The sequence below is a fragment of the Mytilus californianus genome, unplaced genomic scaffold (assembly GCF_021869535.1).
Source record: "Mytilus californianus isolate M0D057914Y unplaced genomic scaffold, xbMytCali1.0.p SCAF_5, whole genome shotgun sequence".
NCBI lineage: Eukaryota > Metazoa > Mollusca > Bivalvia > Mytilida > Mytilidae > Mytilus > Mytilus californianus.
The window spans coordinates 21,708,265-21,732,441 of NW_026262701.1; the positions used below are offsets into that span (position 1 = coordinate 21,708,265).

At 31.5% G+C, this 24,177-nt stretch overlaps 2 protein-coding genes and 2 long non-coding RNA genes across 8 annotated transcripts in view; 1 reads left to right on the forward strand and 3 right to left on the reverse strand.

Moving 5' to 3' along the window:
• The window catches only part of LOC127702704 (uncharacterized), a 119,815-nt gene that overhangs the window by 88,825 nt on the left and 6,813 nt on the right, over positions 1-24,177 (forward strand). The gene's annotated exons all lie outside the window — the stretch shown is intronic.
• LOC127702690 (neuropeptide-like protein 30) overlaps positions 1-24,177 on the reverse strand; it is a 119,255-nt gene that overhangs the window by 76,938 nt on the left and 18,140 nt on the right. The gene's annotated exons all lie outside the window — the stretch shown is intronic.
• LOC127702693 (neuropeptide-like protein 30) lies at positions 4,005-7,343 on the reverse strand. Its single transcript, XM_052206994.1, has 3 exons — positions 7,262-7,343; positions 6,767-6,777; positions 4,005-4,228 (listed from the first exon to the last, which is right to left on the reverse strand). Exons 1-3 carry the CDS (start codon positions 7,326-7,328, stop codon positions 4,070-4,072), a joined length of 237 nt encoding a protein of 78 aa, XP_052062954.1. The 5' UTR covers positions 7,329-7,343; the 3' UTR covers positions 4,005-4,069.
• LOC127702703 (uncharacterized) lies at positions 21,071-23,160 on the reverse strand. 2 transcript variants are annotated; one of them, XR_007982536.1, is made up of 3 exons: positions 22,890-23,160; positions 21,886-22,058; positions 21,071-21,447 (listed from the first exon to the last, which is right to left on the reverse strand). It is a non-coding gene; the product is annotated as an uncharacterized LOC127702703 (long non-coding RNA). The 2 variants fall into 2 exon arrangements; XR_007982537.1 differs by lacking the exon at positions 22,890-23,160 and adding an exon at positions 22,247-22,665.

Consider the following 24,177-nt stretch of genomic DNA (forward strand, 5'->3'; position numbering starts at 1 on the left):
TTTTGTTTTGTTTTTTATTTATTTTTGTTTTTTTTATTCTAACGTACAAGTATTTTAAGTCTTTCGAATGAAATTCAAAACTAGGTAGATGCCAAATTTCCAACACCGACAGTTTCTGTAGAAGCAAGAAACTTTATTTTCCTGTAAGCTATAAAGCAAAACGTACCAGTGGGGAAATAAAAGCATCATAAGTAGAGACCAACGGCACATCATTTTCAAATTGAAAATAAACAATAGGGAAAGATAAATCGTCTCTTTTTAGTAAACATTGCATGCAGTTTTATGTGTGAAACTGAAATATTGAAACCAAGAAAAGGACAAGTATTGTTCTTCATTTATATCTTTTGTTTTTAAAGTGTGTTTCCTGGAGGCAAATGTCAGCTGTAAAATTAAAGCATTTTTGGTTACTTAAACCAATGGCATACATACCATCAAGTGACCGTGTTATATTTTGTTACCTTTCAAATAAATTAAGACGGATCTTTAAAGGGCTTGGCAAAAAAAGGTAATTTTATAACAATACCGTAACAAAAATGTTATCAAAGTGACGCAATCCGTACCCATTGGAATATCACTTAAAATGTTTAACTTGATTACCGAAACGCACGTACACAATACAGTTGTTGTTAAGGACAAAAATGAATCATCTCATCACTCACAGTGGTCTCTAGCTTATCAATTCTTATTTTCCTCGACAAAATTTCAGGAAAATACAATAATCGCATTGTCAGTCCGTCATTCCATCCGTCTGTCCGTCTGTCCGTCATGTGACCGAAACAAATGGTTTTCGGAAGACAACTTGAATATCCATTGCTAACTTTGAATGAAACTTACAGGGATCAAAAATACATGGAATGGAAAGAAGCCTATTAATATTTGGGCAATATGTCAAAGATCTAGGTCACTGGTACTAAAACACGGATGTTTTGGTGGAAAAAGGGTATCCAGATGAAAACTCTGAGGTCAATATGTCAATGGTTAAGGTAACTGTTGCTCTCAACCGACCTCCCTTGATTTTTAAATAAGACAGACTAACCTAAAATTAGATGTTTCGCAGTTCTAGTGTCAAATGCTGACATGTTTTTAACCACGGAAGACATTTTTCCAGCGTACAATGAATTAATGCACTGTTGCTAACCAGGTTTTGTCAAGACGTCGCAGAGATCTTTCCAATGTCTTTGCGATCGTATTTTTTTTTTTGCGGTCTCAGAGACGTCATATCGCGGTTGCAACGTCTATACAACTGTTGTTTTAGCAAAGGGGGAATATACAGTTTAGGACAAAAAGCTAATTTATTCTAGCAAAAAACAATAATGGACTTTACGCAACGCCGTACAAAACGCAACGTCAACAAAAGACAACGTCAGACAAAAAGCAAATATTCGACAAAAAGCGGTGTAATAAAAGCATTGACCATACATTTGATGAAAATAGTGGTACTATGTATGATTGAATGAAAAACTAAAAATTAAAAATAAAATATAATTTTTTGTAAACGTCTTTACAGTATATACTATCTGTATCTCTGTTGCAAGAGTTGTTCTATCAATGTACAAATCACGATCTTGAAATATGGGAAATCACTATAAATTTGTGAATAGAAAACCATGCTTAAGGCTGTTTTAAACAAATTAAAGGGGATTGGGGGACCCAACTTCATAACATACGAGTTATTAGTAACTCCATGAATTATCAGTGTTAAAATTTCACCTTAACGTTTTGTTTTTCTTTTATTAAAGGAAAAGAATTAATGGTTCCATATTTATGTACCAGATCTTGAGCCAGTAAGTATTTGGGAACGGAGACCTTTATGTTAGATTGAATTGTTGATTGATAAGGCATTATTTTAGGCAATATGAAACAGATGGTGTCTAAAATATGCAAAAATACAAAAAAATCTGACACAAATAATCATGAAGCAAACACGTTTGTACCGGTATCAATTATGTTTGTTTTAATAAATTCATTCAGATGATGCAATGCTTTTAATTAAACATAAGACTCTTGTTTACAATAGACATGCGATTTCTGTTAATATCATTAAATTGTGTTGTTAGTGTTCAATTGTAACCTTGAAACAGTGCATTCAAGTGCTGAATAGATTTAGAATGAATACCTATTTATTTAGAAGCATTAGATTTTCATGTCTTTGGAAATTCAATGAAAAAAAAAAAAAATTTAAGTCGTTACTGAGGATGATCAACAACAAAAAAAAAACTGTTAAAACACGCATCTGAAGTATCAGAATTTAAGCCCAGTATCTTTAATTAGTTGTTCCAACTAAAGTGATGTTACAATATTTAACTTATGGATGGCCTGGTAAACGTTGTGTTTTATGTCTAAAGAAAGTGTATGCCCATTCTTTTAAAAGGGTCTGCCGAGCAAATTTTATGGTGTATATATGGCCATGAACTGATTGTCTCTGCTAGTAAAATCAGAATCTTCTTTTTTGAAGTCCCAATTCTCCTAAACTATAATCATTGTAAGGAAATTGAAAAAAAATGTTTTATTTGAACATCTTTAGGGTACTGCTATGTTTCGTTCTTCATTTGAATAACGTTGTAATTTGTTCGTTTTACTCATTCTTCAGATTTCTGTGTAGTAATTATTTGTTCTATTTTTGGACTGTTCATTGTACTCAAATATAAAGAAGATCTACATCCCATTTCGAATAAAACCACTTATTCATAGCCCAATTGCTTTCTATGCTATAGTATGCCTCTTTGAAGCATTTATAGCTATTTTTTCTAAAGTTCAAATAAAATTGCAGTTATTTCATAGAAAAACCATTCCTTATCATGATATGTGCTGAATATTCAACATACCTTCCATTACAAATAAGGGCTCGCTGGTTTCAGGAAGTTTGGTAGTACTAATCAGGTACTTCTGATCTTGGCAACAGTGCAAATATGGCATCATATCATAATTTCATATATTTCTATTTCAATATTTAAAAGAATATTTAAAAAATGGTTCTACAGTGATCCAAAGTCCATAAGCTTCCATTTGATACTAAAATTATCCAAACAGTTTTCTCTTTGACAAAGTTGCAGCTATGCGTAGGAACTATTTTGTATGAATTTGTATATTCTTTGTGACCGAGCACAGATTAGAGGTTCTATACCTAAAACAGAACCACACTTGCTACATTGACTTCTCCTTTCCTCAATATCATTATGCTTTATTTCAAGCAAAAAAAAAATACATAAAAAATTTGTACCAACATTGTTTCACTTAATTCAAGTTAACACTAAACTGGTAGCAACATTTTATCCAAAGAAAACAGCATATGGATAGTATTGTAGTGACCGATATGAGACTTTTTCCATTATTAATAATAAGAGGCATAGTATATAAATATCTACTCATTCAACAATATTGTTCTTACCTTAAGTCTTTATCTGAACAGAATTTGGTTATTGAATATAGATATAAAAGTGCAAACAGAAAAAGAAATTGAGAATTTTGTCCCTCCTATTTTATGAAAAAGGATATTTTTGGTGCACACCACACTTTTCTGTATATGTAATAACATGGATAAACTCGAGCAATTGATGTATCTCCTAGATAGGGCTCCAAACATATTACATTTGGTGCAAAAACAGTAAATGTGTCCAAAATAACCTCATTTTGATATCTTGTGATTATTATTAGATATTTGTATGATTAACCGATTTACCCAAAAATGTTTGTAAAATGCCTTTTTGTGTAAAACTGTTGCTGTGCATTTATATGTTGACCAAAAACTTAGCGTAAAATATGTAAAATACGAAAATATCAAGATATTTATGACGTCATGGTGACACCACAAATTACTGTTGTTTACTAAAGTAACAAGATTATATCAACCTGTTCATGTATCAATAAAATTCAGATTTTTCAAAGTTTGAGAGGATTTGCAAATATTTACATACAATTAACTAAACATTCGTGTTTTTCCAACTGCAAATCAATCGACCACAATAATAACGATGGATTGATACATACAAAAAGTAACTAAGAGGAAACACAAATAAAGCTTTATTTATCTATCATTCATATCAATATTGATAACTTTCTTGTTTCAGTACTAATACAGATAGCCTTTGTTTCCCGAATATGATCCTAAATATGGACCGTTATTCCAGCCCTTATTCCAACCATAACGTCCGTGGTATCCATTGTATCCATTATAGCCATAGTAACCATTGTTGTATGGCCATGGTGCATTATATCCTTGATCATAACCCTGAAATTAAAAAAAAAACATTAAATTTTGAATTAATTATGATGTAGACATATAAAACAATTCAAAACCGATGCGTAAATAAAGGCAACAGTAGTATACCGCTGTTTGAAACTCATAAATCGATAGAGATAAAAACAAATCCGGGTTACAAACTAAAACTGAGGGAAACGCATCAAATATAAGAGGAGAACAACGACACAACAAAAACACAACATTAAAATGTAACACACACACAGAAACGAACTATAATATAACAATGGTCATTTTCCTCACTTGGTACAGGACATTTTATGAAAAAAAATGGTGGGTTGAACCTGGTTTTGTGGCATGCCAAACCTCCCGCTTTGATGGCGTAACATCAGTTAATAAGATGAAAATATATTAACTATGTAGTCGATGATTTAAGTCCAATCGAAAAAAAGGAGACAAAACCATGGCAAAAAAACGTAAAAAGAAAAAAAGAAAAACAACAGTATACAAAAAGCAACAGGGAATGAAGACTGCCCAACACGAACCCCAACAAAAATCGTGGGGATCTCAAGTCCTCCTAAAGGGTAAGCAGACCCTGTTCCACATTTGGCATCCAACATGTTACTCATGAACGTACATACCCGGTCAAAAATCGTATGCAGTAGGTCACATTCGAGGAAAAGAGGACGGAATTATGGGTACGACAATTTGTACATATCTGTTGTCATCTGTGAACTAGATATTCCATAACAGTCAACCAACTGGTGATGGCGTCCGTTAAATTTTAGAAGGGAGGGTTTCAACTTCACTTCTTGGAACTCTTTGTTTAATACCTTCAAGGAAATCATGATACGAAATGCAAGGTCTAGAGTATCGTATCAACTAGGAGAATCATAACCATATACAGGCGCTAATTGAATGTTGCTACGAGAAATGGAAAGTTCACAATTAATATAAAAATCTGAAATCATCTCTTTTGTTGTTAAGTCTTTTTTTCAAACAATCCTCATTGTCAATTTATATATACAAGTCAAAATATGAGGCCGACTTAATAATATTAACGGTACCAATTTTGCTGCACTAGATGGGCATTTCGACAATAAATGTCTTTTCAGTGATGCTCGAATCCAAAATATTTGAAAATTAAAAAACTTATTTAAAAAAAAGAGCTAACAAACTACAGATGTCAACACGTATAACCTTAACTGTATTTGTTGTATTCTTTATTTCATGTCATTGGGATACATGTGTTCAACAAAGTCATAATTGTTTTAGTTATTCAGTGTGAGGTTATCATCTTTATAGCGAAAGTGAAGTTAAAGGATAATGCTATCTTCTTTTCATTCTTCCTAAGAACCTCTTGAATGCAGTCAGCTTCATATAAATAAAAGAGGAACATGTCAACAAAAAGAGGCGTACATTTGGTTCCATCAGAATATATATACATTAAAGGCGATGCGGCTTATACGTCAATCAATGGCAACACCAACCAATGCGACATATAGTATTCAAAATACCTTTAACAGTTGACAAATTTGTATATTCAATCTGTACCTAATCATATCGCAACTAAGCAGTAATGAAAACTATCAAACAGGGACGTAAAAATATATTATAACATTAGATTCAAAGAAGGACATTACGATACATCTATTAATCGATAACGAGGATTCTGATCATGAATTTGAAAAAAACATTTGAACATAAAACAAGGTTAAACATTTTTTAAGCACATAACAAAAAGTCCATTTATGAAAATTTGATAGGTTTGCATCCAAATTGAGACATCTATCCAACAAGACAGAAAGACAAGGATGTGAATGACCTATAGTCGCCGTACGGCATGCAACTCTAGTTTAGTCCAATTTTTTTTTATTTTATATATATTTGAAAATATTTGAACATGAGTTATATACCCAATAATAGATAAGACTGTTATAGTTGATTGATATATTATAAATAAGTTAATATGTTTATAACGTGACGTTACCACTAACAACGTTTATTTTGAACAATTTATATCAACGTTACCTCCTTTGTTGCGAAGAGTAAATGTAACGTGACTTTACCACTAACAAAGTTTATTTTGAAAGATTGTATATATGTTTACCATGAATATCTTCCGTGAGGAGTGAAACCGGTAGTAACAATGTGAACAATGTAGACTATGTGAACAATTTTTGATACAACGATATATATGCATTTTCTTCTTTTTTTTTTCTTATATACATATATTACTGTATAGAGTGCGCAATCTCACGTCTATAGTTTTTTTCAATATTACACACTGAGGGCTTATTGGTTGAAGGTTGATACGTAGAGTGATATGGAAAAAAACCATCTCATTTGAAAAAGTGTTTGCCGTTTATTTATGTCCCTATATCAGATGTCTATCAGGTATCAATTAGACTTTGTAACCGTGACTGAATCGTCACGGATGTTGGACACCGAACGATTTTCATTCATTGTATTATAAATAACGTTGACTTGTATTAACTGTTAAGTTTATGATAAAACCAAATATCTTGATGCCATACCATAACAAACTTCAAATATTTTTAAACTTACATAACCTGCATCTGAAAAAAAAAACGTTATCAATTATAACTTTAAATAAAAAAAATATTTCCTCTTATTTATGTGCCAGTAAATGATAATTTGTATAATTTATATATAAGAATTATGGAAAACTATAAGAAGACAAACAATATATAACAAATTTTTCAACAACATCAAAATAATGACAAATAGTAAGGAAAAAATACTCACTTCAAGAATACAAATTATAGCTTTCTTCCTGTTTTCCCATCCCTTTGATGTTGTTGTAATTGCCAATTTTGGTAGGATATAAAGACTTAATTTAATTGTTTCAAGAGTTTGTTTCCAATTTAAAAATGAAGAAATTGATAGCTAGTATTTTTGCATGTAGCTACTGTCTCTATTTAAAAAATCTGACATAACATATATATCAAGTGTTACGTACATACATAATGTTTGACAATTAATAAAAATATTAAAAAATTAAATTTAATGAACGCTTTAATAAGTCAAACCTTTACTTACCACTCTGAACGGCAAATAATCCAATAAGGACTAAAGCCAACAAAACTGTGACACTGAATTTATTCATTGCTACTAAATCAAGTTTTCTGCAGGGATAATCTGATTGCTGAGAAATACTCTTTATATACATTTCGCAATCAAACCACTGTAAATCAAGAGGAAAAAACAATCACACACATGTTTCTATTACAATAAGATTAAAATTAAAATAAAAATTTCAGTGAATTACATAATCCGCATTCATTGTCATATTAGATGCAAGAATGAAAATAAAAAAAATTAAAAATACCAAAAGAATTAAGAATATGTTAATTCTATGATTCATTAAAAGAAAAAAGAAAATCATTAAACTGCTGTTGTAATAAAAAGTAAAATAAAAAAAAGAATAAAAAAAAAAACCTGAACTCCAAGGGAAATTCAAAGTGGAAAGTTCTTTAATAAAGTCAAAAGCTCAACCATATCAAACGAATGGAAAAACAACAACTGTCATATTCCGGATTTGGTACAAGCATTTCCTGATGTAGAAAATGGTGGATAAAACCTGGCTTTATAGCTAGCTAAACATTTCACTTGTATGACAGCCACAAACCACGCAAATAGAAAACCCTATAAAATACGCACCTACAATATAATATGAGAAAAGTAATTAACAGTTTCAATTGAGTACACATTGTTCCGTGGCAAAACAGTTACTATACGAGTCCATCTTATTTGTTTTATAAGTTAGATAGTAGGTAAAAATCGGTAAAATTTGCCAGTTCTTAGATATTCACAATTTTTTGAAAACTCAGTCAGATATCATAAAGAATTTTTCAGTTGCATTCCATTATAAAGTTTGCAAATTTATTCATATTGTTGTTGGCCTTTAACAAGTTTGTTGAAATATATTCTACGCACTGCAAAATATAAGCTGTGTCTTAATGCAATTTTGCAATTTTCAATATTTATAACTTATCATGCTGCCATTTGAATTCTTCCCATACGAATGAAGCTGGTAAAATACAGAAGAAACGACCTGTCTTAATCTGTCTATGGACATTATAAGACCGTTTGGTGGGGTTTGTTTTGCTCGATCTTTAGTTTTCTGTATTGTGTTTTAAATACTTTAGCATGTCTTTAATTCGTTTTTCGTTTTTGTCATAACGTTCTCAATTTGTCATCGACTAATCAGTTTGAATGTCCTTTTGGTATCTTTTACCACTCCTTTGATCACATATATAAAAGCAATATTGATTCATAAAAATAATACAGTACCTTTCTGCATGTTTTATTTTATCTTTATTTTGAATTAAGAACAGAAAACCTATATTTTTTTTCTCTTTCAATTCTAAAAGGTCTTTTAATATGACATTAAAATTAAAAAAAAGACTAAAACAATATAAATTATAGTTAGTTTATGCCATTTTCAGGCTCACATTCAGGTACCTATTCTTAGTGAATGAAATTTTACGTGGTATACCTACAAAGGCCGTCAATGAAAAGAACTATGCATCAAAGGTAAACGGTATTCGGCATGGAATTACAATGATTTTGGTCATTTAAATTATAAAGATCATTACTATTTAACTCAACTCTCAACTGGTTGATAAAAAAGAAGCGAATATCTTATTTGATTAAAAAACGTTATAGAAATCCCTTTTTATACAAGATCGTGTCATTTTTATTGAGCCTACAACGAAAGTCACGGAAGCGAGACATAGCGATCGTACACCTCGTTGTCGTCGGCAACATTTATGTTTAATCTATGGTTACAAAATTATTCAGCATACATATCTCTATGGAAACTAAGACAAAAATTTCTTCTTTATCAAATGAAAGGCAGTTAAATAAGTAAAAGAGGTAGGGTCAATTTCCCTTGTATTTATTTTACAACAGGGCCATATTCAAAAATGCTTTCACTTATGACTTTTATTCATGGTATCGCCGCACAATGTGTTTAACGTTTTAAAACATAATGTCTCATTTCTTAACAAATCAACAAATTATAATTTCCTGAATGAAGCCAAAAACTCAATTGTAACAGATTTTGCCAAATATCAAGTATTTTTCCTAAAAATATTTAAAAAGGAGTTCGGGAACCAAAACTTAAATTCTGTTGAAAGTAAGCCATGAATTGTCTTTAATATACAAAATAATTCATTATGGTCAGCAATGTCCTTCGATGAAAAATCTGATAAATAAAACCCCTTTTGAACTTCAGTTGTATATCAAAATTCTTAAAACAGCATCACGTAGCGCAAAATAGCATTTTGATTTTATGGAAATGAATAAAGTAAAATTGGTAAAAAAAATATATGTTACGTATATGATATATTGACCTGTCCATTTTTTCCAAAAAATTTAGATAATGGTATTTTCAATGTCTATCAGGATTAAATACTTTTTATATTTTGACCATGTAAGTAAATCAAATACAGAAGTAATTGGCCCTACCTACTTTGACATATTTTTTGGCCAAATTTAAAAACATATTTTTGTTTTCAATTTTCAGGTTGTTTTTTCATTTATCACTGACATACAATCGAACGATAAATTTTAAGACATAAACAACTGTGTTAGATCATCCTTCAATGTTACGACACTGATACTGTAAATAAAGAAGTAGCATCTAAACAAAAAAGCTTCTATTTTTTTCGTGTTTCACTTATAAATGGGCCGTGTTTTTGGCAGTCAACTTTACACTTTTACACAGACAGAAGCAATCGTAGGCGAGAGACGTATGCGGCGAAGGCCTTTACGAATATTTGACAATGTAAACAAGAAAATATAACATCGAATCGCTACTTTTGTCCCTTTATTAAAAAAATGTAGAACAGAACTCTGATCAATTAAAGAATTTTTAATTAGTAGAAAATAAAATGTTTTACCTACTGACTTTCTTACAACTTCGTCAAGTAAACAGCAGTACGTGATCGTACCTGTTGCTTTTATCTAAAGATATGACACGGGTCGGTTAAAAAGCACTGTATTTATACAATAATACACACATATTATAGTAAGAATAATAAGGAAAAACGCATTCATTTTCAAAATATAATTCCAATTACAGATCTCACAGACTAGTATTTTTGTCATTGTAAGACGGGTACATGTTTACCGAGGATAACGTATCATAAGATCCCATAATTACTTTTAAACTAAATATGCCGGAGAAAAGTTCCAAATCTTGGATAGAACAAACAAACACTCCCTTCCAAAGTGCGGACGTGACAGAAGACACCTTAATGTAGCATTTACAAGAGCCAATAACAAATAATGATGAAAACAACGTACATTACATTTTCATACTACTTTGAAATAAGTATTTTTACCTAGATGGGCAAATGTGTCTTATGATAATGATAAAATATCACACAATATGAGTGCATAGGCCTACCCAGCTGCTTCCAGTTATGTTTCTTGTATCTAAAAAATCTATCCTTGGATTATTGTTTTTGAGACAAGAGACAAAAACGCCAAAAAATGGTAAAAATCGTCATTTAAGGACAATAACTCTATTAAGGAGTATTCTGCAGATATCAGCCATGTCAGATTATCTGTAGATCTTGTCTTCTGATCAGTTTTGCTCTTAAAGTTTTCTTTATCTGTTTTAGTTTACAAAATTATAGGCAAAAATTAAAAAAAGATAAAATCTGCAATTAAACAGCAATCACTTCTATACGAAGTCGCCATTTTATATACATTGACAGTAGGTAGCTCGAATTGTATTGCAAATTTCTGCCAGTCAGATTTTCTCATTCTGAAGGGGCTTTGAAGAAAGTAAACACAAAACGTATTATATCCTCATGTTATTTTCTAGCCATGTCGACCGTGTTGGTTGGCGGACAGAATCATATGACACATTTTTTTAATATAGATTTATCAAGGATGATTATTACTTAGTTTGGTTCCCATTGGAAAAGTAGTTTAAGAGGATTTTTGTAAAATTAAACGGATGACGGACGCCAAGTGATGAGAAAAGCTAACTAAGGAATTTTGTAAATTGAGCTAATAATGAAATGCACTGCTAATCTGGTGTTATTGGTTTTCTTACTAACAAAAAAAAACTGTATTTCTGGCCGGCTAATATTTCAAAACAAATTTCAAGCCTTTATTAACAGTCAATAGGTTTAACCGTAAATGTGAATATATATTGTAAATTTGAAACGATGATAATTTCTTTGCAATAACATTGAGAATGGGAATGGGGAATATGTCAAAGAGACAACAACCCGACCATAGAGCAGATAACAGCCAAAGGCCACCAATGAGTCTTCAATGGAGCGAGAAAATCACGCATCCGAAGTGGGCCTCAGCTGGCGCTAAATAAAAATGTGTACTCGTTCAGAGAAATGGACGTCATACTAAACTCCAAAACATATAAATGAACTTAAATTAAAAAATATACAAGACCACCAAAGACCAGAGGCTCATGACTTGGGACAGGTGCAAAAATGCGGTGGGGTTAAACATGTTTTCTGAGATCTCAACCCTCCCCCTATACCTCTAGGCAATGTAGAATAAAGAAACACACAGCAATACGCACAGTAAAACTCAGTTCAAGAAGAAGTCCGAGTCCGATGTCAGAATAAGTAACAAAAGAAACTAAGGAAAATGACAATGATACATCAATAAACAAAGGACTACTAGCAGTTACTGACATGCCAGCTCCAGACCTCAATTAAACTGATTGAAAGATTATGTCTTCATCATATGAAGAACAAGCACAATCCCTTCCGTTAGGGGTTTAGTATCATACCATCATAACATATATGAGAAGAACATAACCCGTATCATGCCAACAACTGGTTTTAGAATAAATGTGTTTATTTCCGATGCAAAGATCCTATCAGTGAATCAATATTAGTACCAAAATATGCCATTCTTAATGACTTGACAACAGTATCGTAGCTATATCCATTCTGAATAAGTCTGTTTAAAGGTTTGGATTAGCTTTTGAGGTGAATGCCGACATTTTTGTGCTTTGTAAAGAATATTACCATAAAAGATTGGATGTGAAATACCTGAACGTATAAGATGTCTGCATGTTGATTTATATTTACGAATGTGTCTTTGTACCGATGATAAAATTTAGTAAAGGTATTGACTAGTTTGTGATATCGAAAACCCTGGTGTAATATTTTTTATAAAAGTATTCCCAAAAATAAACCATCCAAGTTTGATACAGATTTAACAATGAATTATTTGTAGTGAAATCAAACCATGCCAGCACGTGTTTTGAACAATTTACTTGTCGAATAATCAAACAATGGAATTTTATTAGCATTGTTCTACAATATAGATAACACTATAATTATGATGTAAATGTTATGTTATAATAATTATACTGTAAAATCATGCAGAGTCAAGCGAACAATTACATGTTTTAAATTATTATCCGCTTTCATTTGTCGTGTAATGTTTGTTTTAGTCACCATCTGTTTATAATGTATTATACGATGCAATACAGCTATTGTGTAGTCTTGGTACTCTTTCTGGCAACTTTTACAGCTGATGAATATGATGACTTTGCTGAACGCATTCATCCCATGGAACTGAATATAAAGGTAGTCCACTGATATAGATAACCTGCCTTATATCTAAATCTACATCTAGCAATGGACAATGAGGATAGTTTGAGTACTGAACTGTACAGTAAAAGACATGATCTAAGCTTTCATATTGTTAACTTTCCATTTCTATATTTCAACATTCCACCAGCGGCTTCATATGTACTATATATCTCCCAGTGTATATAATCTTACAGAGCTTGCGTCTCCTATCTAGGGCGTTACCAAATTTCCAACACCGACAGTTTCTATAGAAGCAATAGGCTTTATGTTCATGTAAGTTTTTAAGGAGCAGCGAACCAGTATGTCTAATATTTGTTTAGGATTCTAATAACTGAACCAATGTAGGTTTGTGGACTCGTCATTTTGGACTCTTGTGGAAAGTTGTTCCATTACAACATCTCCTCATGTTTATGTACTAACGTGTAAGAAATTGAATAAATCTCAGGAAATTTAGGCCAAACCGTTACTCTAGACGCAATTTTTAAACCATAATAACTTTGTGTCGACCAATCAGGGCTTTTATTTTAAGGTAAGGTTTATAACTTGATTAGTAAAATCTACCAAAAGATTTATCTTTTAGTTTCAATGTTTTATTCACATTAGAAAGTTAGAAATATTTTGGAAAACTAATTTTTAACTCTCTTGCTGCCGGTAGTTTTATATGGTTGCATTTCGTCAGCCAGAAAATACGACAGCTGGACAATTGTGACGTCATATGCCTTAAGATGACGTCATTCGATATGTATGACGTCACGCCCTAATGACGTAATATTAGGGACTCATTGAAGAAGAATAGTATATTGTTTTAGGTAGATGGGGGTCTAAATTAAAATCCATAGAATTTTTTAATAATTTGTCAAAAAGTAGTTCATGTCATGTTTTTTTTCAAAAATATAATAAAAAGTATAGGTCACGGGGCTTTTTTTCGAGCTACAGGTTGTGCAAAATTGTCAGATTTTGTATAGATTATACATGGAAAACCCAATTTTTTGTGATAGAAAGAAAACTAAACCATAGAATTTTAAGATAAAATATGATAAGATAGCTCTAATAATATGCTTTCAGATAAGAAAAAAGAAAAAGTGGTGTCACCGAACTCGTTTTCTTGCTACATCATAGAATAGGTAAATTCATAACACATTCTATTATAAAAGTTACTTTATCTGAGTTATCTCCCCTTACAGTTGAAAAAAATTGAATCAAACAAAAACATTCTGTTTTTTTTTGTAAAATACAGCCGTAAAATATGATAAAACACATATTTTTCTATATTAACACGAAAAGTCTTACACATGAATTACATACTACTCTCCAAATTTGCACTTTTTATTAAAGATCTAGACCTATTGTTATCTGCTATTCAAAATTCAAGATGGAGGAAGACACCCCGGCCAGCTTAATATTCGGTATTTCATTTGAAAAATATACAGCAACGATGAGAACCTTGCTTTAATTAAAACATGGACGTATGTGTCTCTTCGGCACAGCCAGAAACTATTTTCCCGTAGTTGGAGGCAGTAAACCAGTTAGCCTGACCTAGTAGCTCTTTCCCTTTGGCGGTGATTGGAAATAAACTGTCTAATAAATTGTTGATTTTATTTATTTCAAGCTTTGTTTCTGTGTTAGAATTTTAAGAGTATTTACCAATGAGACGGATTTGTATATAAGGTACATATACCAACGCTATTTATTTCTGTATCTACCAATATGAATATACTTTTTTTATAAAAAAATAGGCTAAAGCTACATCGCGTAATAAGTGTATGAAAACATTGTTGAAATTTATTTGATGTGATTTTTACACATCGGGGAGATGTATTTTTCAGTTATTTTAACTTTTTATAAAATCGTCTTTTAGTCATATTTGGCATTACGATGTTGGATACATGTGTATTCCACATTGCCGGGATTTTTTTTAAGACAAACTGTGCGTTCGCACCCCATTATTAAACTTTTAAATTTTCATGACTATTTGTTCACGCGCTTGTGGCTTTCTGCGCTCTATAGCGTCTTTACTAAGCCTTTTATGCTGTATTTAAGTTGAACGAGTTGAACTGTGTGATAAGCGTTGCAAAAATTAGAACAAAGCAACACTTTACCCTATTCCAATTTAAAAAAATGAAGAGGTTAAGTATAACTTTCAATGATTTCAGCTTCCCAATTGTGAACTTTCCATTTCTATGTAGCAACATTCCGGCAGCGCCTGCATACGGAGTATATATCTCCCAATTGATACGATATTCCCGGGCTTGTGTTTCCTATCATGATTTCCTTGATAGAGGATTGCTGCTCACAAGGAAGCTATTAAGCCAAGAGTTCCAAATGGTGAAGTTGAAATCATCCCTTCGTAAATTTTACGGACGCCATCACGAGTTGGTTGACCGTTATGGAATAACCGTTTCACAAATGATATTGGATATGTTCCTTACGTCGTAACTACAATACACTTCCCTTTTCACGAATGTGACTTACCGAATTAGACTATTTACCGGATTTGTAAAAACCTAAGCAACACGACGGGTGCCACATGTGGAGCAGGATCTGCTTACCCTTCCAGAGCACCTGAGATCAGCCCCAGTTTTTGGTGGGGTTCGTGTTGCTTAGTCTTTAGTTTTCTATGTTGTGTCATCTGTACTATTATTTGTCTCTTTGTCTTTTTAGTTTTGGCCATGGCGTTGTCAGTTTGTTTTCGATCTATGAGTTTGACTGTCCCTCTGGTATCTTTCGTCCCTCTTTCAAAGAGATAACTTTCCAAAAAAACCAACGATCAAAGATGTGAACAATGACAATAACATTTTGCAGTACGACATTTTACAAAGAGCAAACCCCATACCACATAGTAAGCTAAACTTTAACTATGACAAAATACCGAACACCAAAGCGTCGTTGCTCAACTCAATTTGTTACCATCAAATCGCCAATTGAAACTCGCAAATTTTTAAGTACTCAATACTTAAATCTCCTAATTTTCAACCAAAATTCCTTTTCCCAGGCCACATAATTATAATACAACAGCTGTAACTTCTTACCGTGTGATTGAATAGAAAACAATATATCAATAGATTAGGCATTACAGAAAAAAAGATTGAAAACTTATATTTACAAGCATTTTTTTTTTCAAAGCGATTTTGTATTTCCAATGTAACAATTTATGCAAAATTCTTTATCTGCACGTAACTAAATCTTATAAGTTCTTATGATATGAAAGGACGTCCTCAATAACAAAACGTTCAAAATGATTTTCCGGCAAGGGCCTTATCAAAGTACTATAGTACTGTTTACTCGGACGAATTAATCAATACAGATAGTTCTAATATGACGTTCTTCTTTCGCTTTGGAATCAAAATGTTACAATTACAATAGAATATGGGCTGCACGTGATTGACGTCACAATTGAAGTTGCAAGTCTGTATTTTGAACAACGCCTGAAAACAAAATGGACATTTGTGTTGGCGTATCTCGCTAGGAAATAAAATAAAATCATATTAAAAGTAAGTTAACATGCATCTGTTCATATTTTACCTTGAAACGGTAGATTTTCTAAATTGTTTTGGTTTCATAAATCATAATGGCTGCCATTCAAATGTGTATTATAGGTCAACTTCGAAGTACAAAAGTTCTAAATTTTCCCATTAGAATCGAAATAATTCTATCATGCCATGTTCTATGCTCATTTTAACATGGGTATGCTGACGCTAGGTATAAAGATATTGACAAATATAATGCCTACCAATATTAAAATGAGCATAGAGCGTGGCATGAAATAATTATTTCTTAAGCATCTACTGATCCCCGTATAACTGGTAGAAGTATTTTAATTGTTTTTAAATACATAGGGCAATATATCAAGTATTAATAACGATTAGAATTCAACAAATTTGTGAGAAATTTTGGCACAGAGGATCGACATTTAAAAAGTTTTCAGGGAAGGGTCAGAATTATTGCTTTACAACATGACTCCAAAGACCCCAACATATTTTACAAATACTCTTTTATTCGTTTGGTGTGTTTGAGCTTTTTATCTTGACATCTTATAAAAGACTTTCCGAGTTCTGTATTTTTGTTATTTAATTTTTTACCTGCAAAAAGACCTTCTCGGAAAATAAGTGAAATAATTATATGTATGGTCTCATCTGTTCCAATATTATTGTGCATTTTGGTAAAAAAATAATATTTCAACTTATTTGACCATATTTCATATGTTCATGATTCTATGTATTCAATCTTGCAAAACATAAAGGTATCATGTTGTCCCTCTTTTTGCTCCGCAAGACAGGAAAGAACAAACATTTATATATCATACATTCGTTCGTTTCCGGCAGATGCTTTGCACTTAGAATACATATCAGAACTTGTAGTAAACTGTTAACTTCTACGTCGTTTGGTCTCTGGTGGAGAGTTGTCTCATTGGCAATTATAACACCTCTTCTAGTGTTTATGACTATGATACAGTTGATTTGTTCCGACAGTGGACTCATTTCACGGGAAAATCAACCTCCAACGATTCAACTGATAAAAAACTTACCTTTTCGTGCCGTTGGCAGTTTTAATAAAGCCATAGAACAAGAGTAACAAACATTGAATAAAGAAAATAAGTTGGAATATTAGAGCAAATTGACTAAAGAACACATACGCTGAGAAAAAAAGAGGTCACGAACTTGGATGTTTCAGACCAATTCGAAAAATGTAGTTCAATTAAGACGGGTCAAAATTGTAAATCTTAATTGTTCTTATCATAGTAATTTGAAAATGAAATATGAAATTTACTCCTCAGAACGTTCATTTTAAAATATTAATATATAACGACTATTTTCTATGAATTTTAACGTAAGGGAACGCTTGGTATCTTTTTTTTAAAACAAAGACTGAAAACCTAAGGATTACAATAAAAAAAAATTTAAGCTGAAGAGAAAAATACAGTTTTACAAAGCATTACACAGAAAACTAAAGACTGAGAACAACAAAACCACAGAAATGATTGATGGTGCTCGGGAAAGGTTTAGATCATGCACCACTTGTGAAAACCATAGCATTGAACATGACAAGTAAAGGTGTAATTACATTTGTGGTAGCAATATCTCTGACTTGATCATTTACCAGTTATATATAGAGCATGTTTATTGGTATCTTTTATCTATTCCATTCGTTTGATGTATTTGAGCTTTTGATTTTGCCATTTGATAAGGGACTTTCCGATTTGAATTTTCCTTGGAGTTCGGTATTTTTTGTTATCTTATTTTTTTACGTAACTACAGACACGGGCATAACGAACCAGTAGGGAAATAAAACACCATAATAAGGGACCAAAGGAACATCATCGTTTTCAAATTGAAAATTAACAAATTGAATAGGGAACGTACGTACACAATATAGATGCTGTAAGGGACAAAATGTATTCATCTCATCGCTCATAGTGGTCTCTATATTAATGTTTAAGTTCCTCGAAATTTTTTCAAGAGAATTGTCAATCCGTCATTCCATCCTTCTGTTGTGTGACCGAAAATAATGGTTTCCGGAATACAACTTGACCATTCCTTCTTTAATTTGATTAATCTTATACAGATGAAAAATACGGGGAATGGAAAGATCCTATTGATATTGGGGTCAATAAGTCAAAGATCAAGGTCTCTGTTACTTAAAACGGATTTTTTTTGGGGAAAATGGTTTCCGGAATAAAAAGTTTGAGGTAAATAAGGTAAGATTAAGGTCAATAATGCTCCCGACCTTCCATGATTTTAAAATAAGACAAGCTTACATAAACTTAGATGTTTCGCAGTTTAAGTATCATATATTTACCTTTTTTTTTAACCACGGAAGATATTTTTTCAGCTTATCATGGTTTAATGCACTGTTTTCTGGTAACCTGGTCTAGTCAAGACATCACACAGATCTATCAAGTTTCTTTGAGACTGTAATTAAAGACGATCTCAGATAGGACATATCGCAATCGTAACATCTATATATATAACAAAAAGCAATGTCGGACAAAAATCAAAGTCAGAAAAAGCGCAACATCAGACAAAACGCAACATCATAAAATTAGCAAATAGCGGACAAAAAGCGCTTAATCAAAGGCATTGACCTTATATTTGATGAATATAGTGGTAGAGGTATGTATCATTGAAAAAAGAACTAAAAATTGGAGAATTCAGATCAACTTAGACCTTTTGTTTTATAGTTATTATGTGTGCTTTATCGACTTTCAAAAATGAAAATATAAAATAACGTCGCATGTTGAATTGATGCATTTATCAAATATTATGACTATTTGTGTTGTCCATTGGTATTATACCCATTTTTTTCTCATCTAAAGCTTTGTGATATTTTACCAAAAAATATATTAAAAAATAATTTACAAAATTTAATGTTTTTATTAATTTCGTTCTTTTTATTTGAGGCGGCTTTTTGGGGGGGGAAATTATTTGGTTCTGAACAAAGTAAGATATTCCATGACTTATTATTTTTTAATTTCTGTGAAAATTATCAGAAACGTTTTTTAAATAGTATTTTATTCACTCAATCATCAAAATAATAATCTCATTTCAGTTTGATTGCTGCAAATTGTTTACTTCCGTTTATGGCGACCCGCACAACATGGTCAAGAATGGAAAAAAAAATGAAAAATAAACTGTGATCGTGATACAGTGGACTGCTTTTGATAAATACTGTGATGTAGAATTGTATATTAACAATATGATCTTCGTCCTGGTAGCGTATGAAGCAATTCCACACAGATTCTGCACAAAAAATAGACGACAGAAAAAATCTGAGGTAAACAAGTTAATTTTTGATTCAACCATGCTGGATCTATGCGATCACTCTGGTTTTGGAGATTGTGCAGAATACTAAGTTGAAGATATATCATGGAACTAATTATGTGTTTTTACAACTTGCAGAAACTTTCTACACTATTTTAATCATGAACTGACAACTTTTGACATGTTATTTGCCCTTAAATTAAGGAAAGATTGGTCGAACAACCCTTTTATTTTAGATATACACTTGCATATAGTTCCTTTGTAAATCAAAATTTATTATGATTCACTATTTATGAATTAATTTGAAAAAGTACTTGTACATCAATTGAATCAGTTGATAATAATTTTGAAAGTATTATATTAGTATCTTATGCTTGAGTAAGTTATTGTTCAATGAAATTTAGGTCAACATGTGTATAAATATATCTAAGTTGATTCCCACACTTTTTTGAAATGGTATTACTCCAATTCTTTCCATAGGCAAGTAAGAGTCAGTATGATTATCAACTGTCATGATTTTCAAATAATTACACTCAAAGGTGTCAGTATTAATTAAAAACAACCCCAGTCTTAACTCACCACAGTTAATATCTCATGACCTGTTACGTAATTAAATAGACACAATTTATTACACACCTAACTGAATACACACATTCTTGACCTTAATAGTAAACCTACAAATGTATTATTTATTTTGATCTACACTAATTTAAAATATTCTGTTAATTTTGCTAGCTAGCTGAATGATTAATCAGATGTGGGTTTTTTTCAAAGAAAAGACAAAAAATGAAAAAAAAATATGTAAAAAAAATGCAAGCAAATTTTATTTCACAAGTAAAATCAGTGTCATTACCCAGACAACATTGGTACGTTGGCACAACATTGGCCCAACGTACCTACATGCATTGGCCCGACGTTGTTTTTAAACGTTGGCCCAATGTATAAGTGCAAAGTGGCCCTATGTTGGCCCAACGTGATGGCTAAACGTTGGCACAACGTTGTAAGGTTTTATACAATACATTGGCCCAACGTTGGTCCAATGATGGAATAATACTTGCCGATGTTGAACAAACGTTGGGCCAACGTAGTAAAACAAACTGTTAACAAACGTTGGCACTCCGTTGGTTCAATCTGTAAACTTTCCTATCCATATGAACGATACTAAAATCCCTTCCAGACAACAACTGCAATAATTCCTAGTTCTTACATCAGCTCAAAATGGCGAAAGTAATACTTTTTTTAAATGTTGCAATTATTGCGTTTTACAGATCCACTATACCATGTTGTGTCTTACATACTACCCGAAAATTTTGTATTTTGCCACTTTCTCTCAATCTTCCTGAACATGCATGAAATATTTGTCAATGGACGTTTCAGTTACCAACAACCAATCAATCTTTCTCCAGGAATTGTACTTCTGAATTTTATACCTATATTTGTATGAACTTAATCAACGTATCCATGTTACCTATTTTTTTTAAATAATATAAATACAAAGGTATGATTAAATATAATTTATTATTAGCTAGACAACCAGCAAATTTAAAAAAAAGTCTTTTTTGTATCTATACGTTGCTAAATCAGATCTATAGAATGAAAATTTTAAAGTCTATTCATGATAATTCATTTATCCCATTTGTATAATATCATTACAGTTTATGTTGCAATATCCAAGCACTGTATGACGGTTTGATAATTCATTGTATACAGCTATTTTTCTAGTTCTGTATTCCAACATGGTTTTTATTCACAAGAGTGTTACTTTTGTTTTCTGCTACACTTTGTTTTGTCACTATTTCTGGCTCCGTCTAATGTTACATCCTTTTAATATCCAGTTTAGCATATCTTCATAAAAGTTATTTCACTACATGTACCTCTGTAATAAAGTGATGAATAAATGAGTACTCAATGTATGTATATTTAGAATATATTAAATCCTAAAAAATAAACAAAGAGACAAAAAATGCATTGTTTCTGGTGTCCTGGTACATTACAATAGTTAGAAAAAATACTCTTTTTTGATATTTGCCCTAGCCTATACAATCCAAGGCAAAAGGCATATTGCATGCTTTACTATAATGGCTAGACTTAACCTCGCCTAAGCTAGGTTAAGCAGGAAAATTGAGTGAAGAAATGGATACAGGAAACTTTGTCAAAAAACGTTCTAAGTAAATAAATAAAACGAGTTGAAAAAAAAACACAAAGTCAAATCTAAATACACTAGCATTAACGGTAGTATTAAACATTTTATGCATATATATCTGTGAAATTCGAATCCGATGTAGCATAAATGATGGCTATTATGTTAACTTACTTTCTTAAACTTATTCATTCTGGGCTATCAAATGGTAGAATGCATTTTTCCCATCTCCATTCCCATGCATTTTATAGCCAGGATGTTGTCAATAATTTCTATTATTCCTAGCTCTGTATTATTCCTTTTGCCCTCTGAATTATTTTGTCTTCTGTAGTACTCAAATATCTAACCTATAAATTTATATTTAAATGTAAAATTGTATATTAAAAAGAAAAGGTACTTCAAGTAATTCAGACAATAATCTTTATAGTCTTTTTCTTTTATAAATATCCTTATGTGTGGTATAGTCTTTTTTTACATCCCCCCTATTTATTTTTTTTTATATTTCAAGCGTCAGCTTTTTGTGACTGATATTTACTCCTACAAACTATTCAAATATCCGTTTTCTTTTGAAAAAGTTTTGCCGAGGACAAAAAACTAAATTCAGTCGAGTCCGTATAATTATATATAAATTACAACATTCTTGCAATGAATTTGATACATAAATACTCTATTTGATATCTAAAACACTGTTACACATGCAAGTGTGTATATGATCAGGTTTCACAAATATATCGTATATGTTTGCATGCGATTTAGAAATAATAAAACTAACAAATTCATTTATATTTCTATGAAGTAGAAATCATTATACCACATTTCTGAAACATTACGGAACAAGGTACATCTTAAGACAGATTTTTTCCATTAACTTCAGTAATAGTGATAAATGCAATCGTTATAGATTTCACAAATAAAACATTAAAATATTAGCAATATACAATTTGTTTGATGATACTAATGTTCAGTGGCAAGTATGTCATGATTATTTAGGATTAAAATGGTTTAAACAAAATCTAGAAAATATTTCGCCAGAAACGTATAAACTTCAAGATCAACATTATAAAATGATAGAAATTATATGTTTTAATTTTGAACAACATCCCTCAGATTAAAAAAAATCATATATGTTTGTCATTCACAATCGTATATATAACAGAATTTTTAAAGTTATTACTTACATGTCACTTTCTTTTTCTTTGAACCTCAGATAATATGATTTTCTCTTTTTGTTTTCTTCGTTTCACTGCTTTCTTACAAATACACAACAGGAAATAACCACAAAAGTGACCATCCCATTACATTCAGATTGCCTATAAACTTAATTACCATAGCAACTATCTTTGAAATTTGTCTAACATATGGTCAACCTTATCAGAATGTGCTTGATTAACAGACTGGCTGTATCAAATATCACTCTGTATATAATTGCTAAATCATTATGATTCACAACGTTTAATGAATAAAGTTATAATAAATAATGATTGCAATAAATTTAAACTTTTAACCAGGCAATCTATGTTAACGATATATTTTTTTTTATTACAGTAATGATATTCCAGTATAAATTTTACCTGACTTATATATTGAGTATAATATAGGATCAACGTTGGCCCAGCATTGGCCCAACATAGAGTTGTAAATGTAATTTCAGTTGTTGAACCCTTTCGGTATAACATTAACTTTTCATAAAGCATGCAGCAATCGAAATCATCCGTCTTCCCAAGAGAAATAAAGCGTAAAATATTTCATAATCAATTTTTATTAACAAAATTTCATATCGGCCCTATTTTGCTACTAACGTAATGCCAACGTTGGCCCGATTATTTATAACCAACATGAGATAATAATATGGATTTACAACAGCAGGTCAACGTTGGACCAATGTTGTGCAGGCAACACCAACGTGCGACTAACGGACCGACAATTTGCCAACGTTGGGCCAATGTTGTGCAGCCAACAACTAATGGTCGACCAACGGACCGACAATTTGCCAACGTTGGGCCAATGTTGTGCAGCCAACACCAACGGTCGACCAACGGACCGACAATTTGCCAACGTTGGCCAACTGTTACTCTGTTGACTGGGTATCATCTGACATAAGTCAATAATCAAGTTCTTATTAATTAGTCACACTTATCAAAAAATTGGTTGAAATGATAATCAACTTGCGACTAAAGTCGCTCGTTGATTATCGTTTACGAATCCACTACTTCTTATCAATTCTCTACTACAGAATGAACACCAATTTAGATAAAAAATAGTTATTATTTTCTTTAATTTTTGTTGTTGAGAAATTGGATTTCCAAGGCCACTTTCTGGAAAATTATTAAGCCAGTTATTATTAATGGCATATAAAAAATATATTACTTGTTTGACGATTTCCCTTTCCATTTTTGCTTATACCATTCAATTGCAAATATTTATAAAAAAAATCTGACAGAGTCTAAGATTATAATATCAATATTT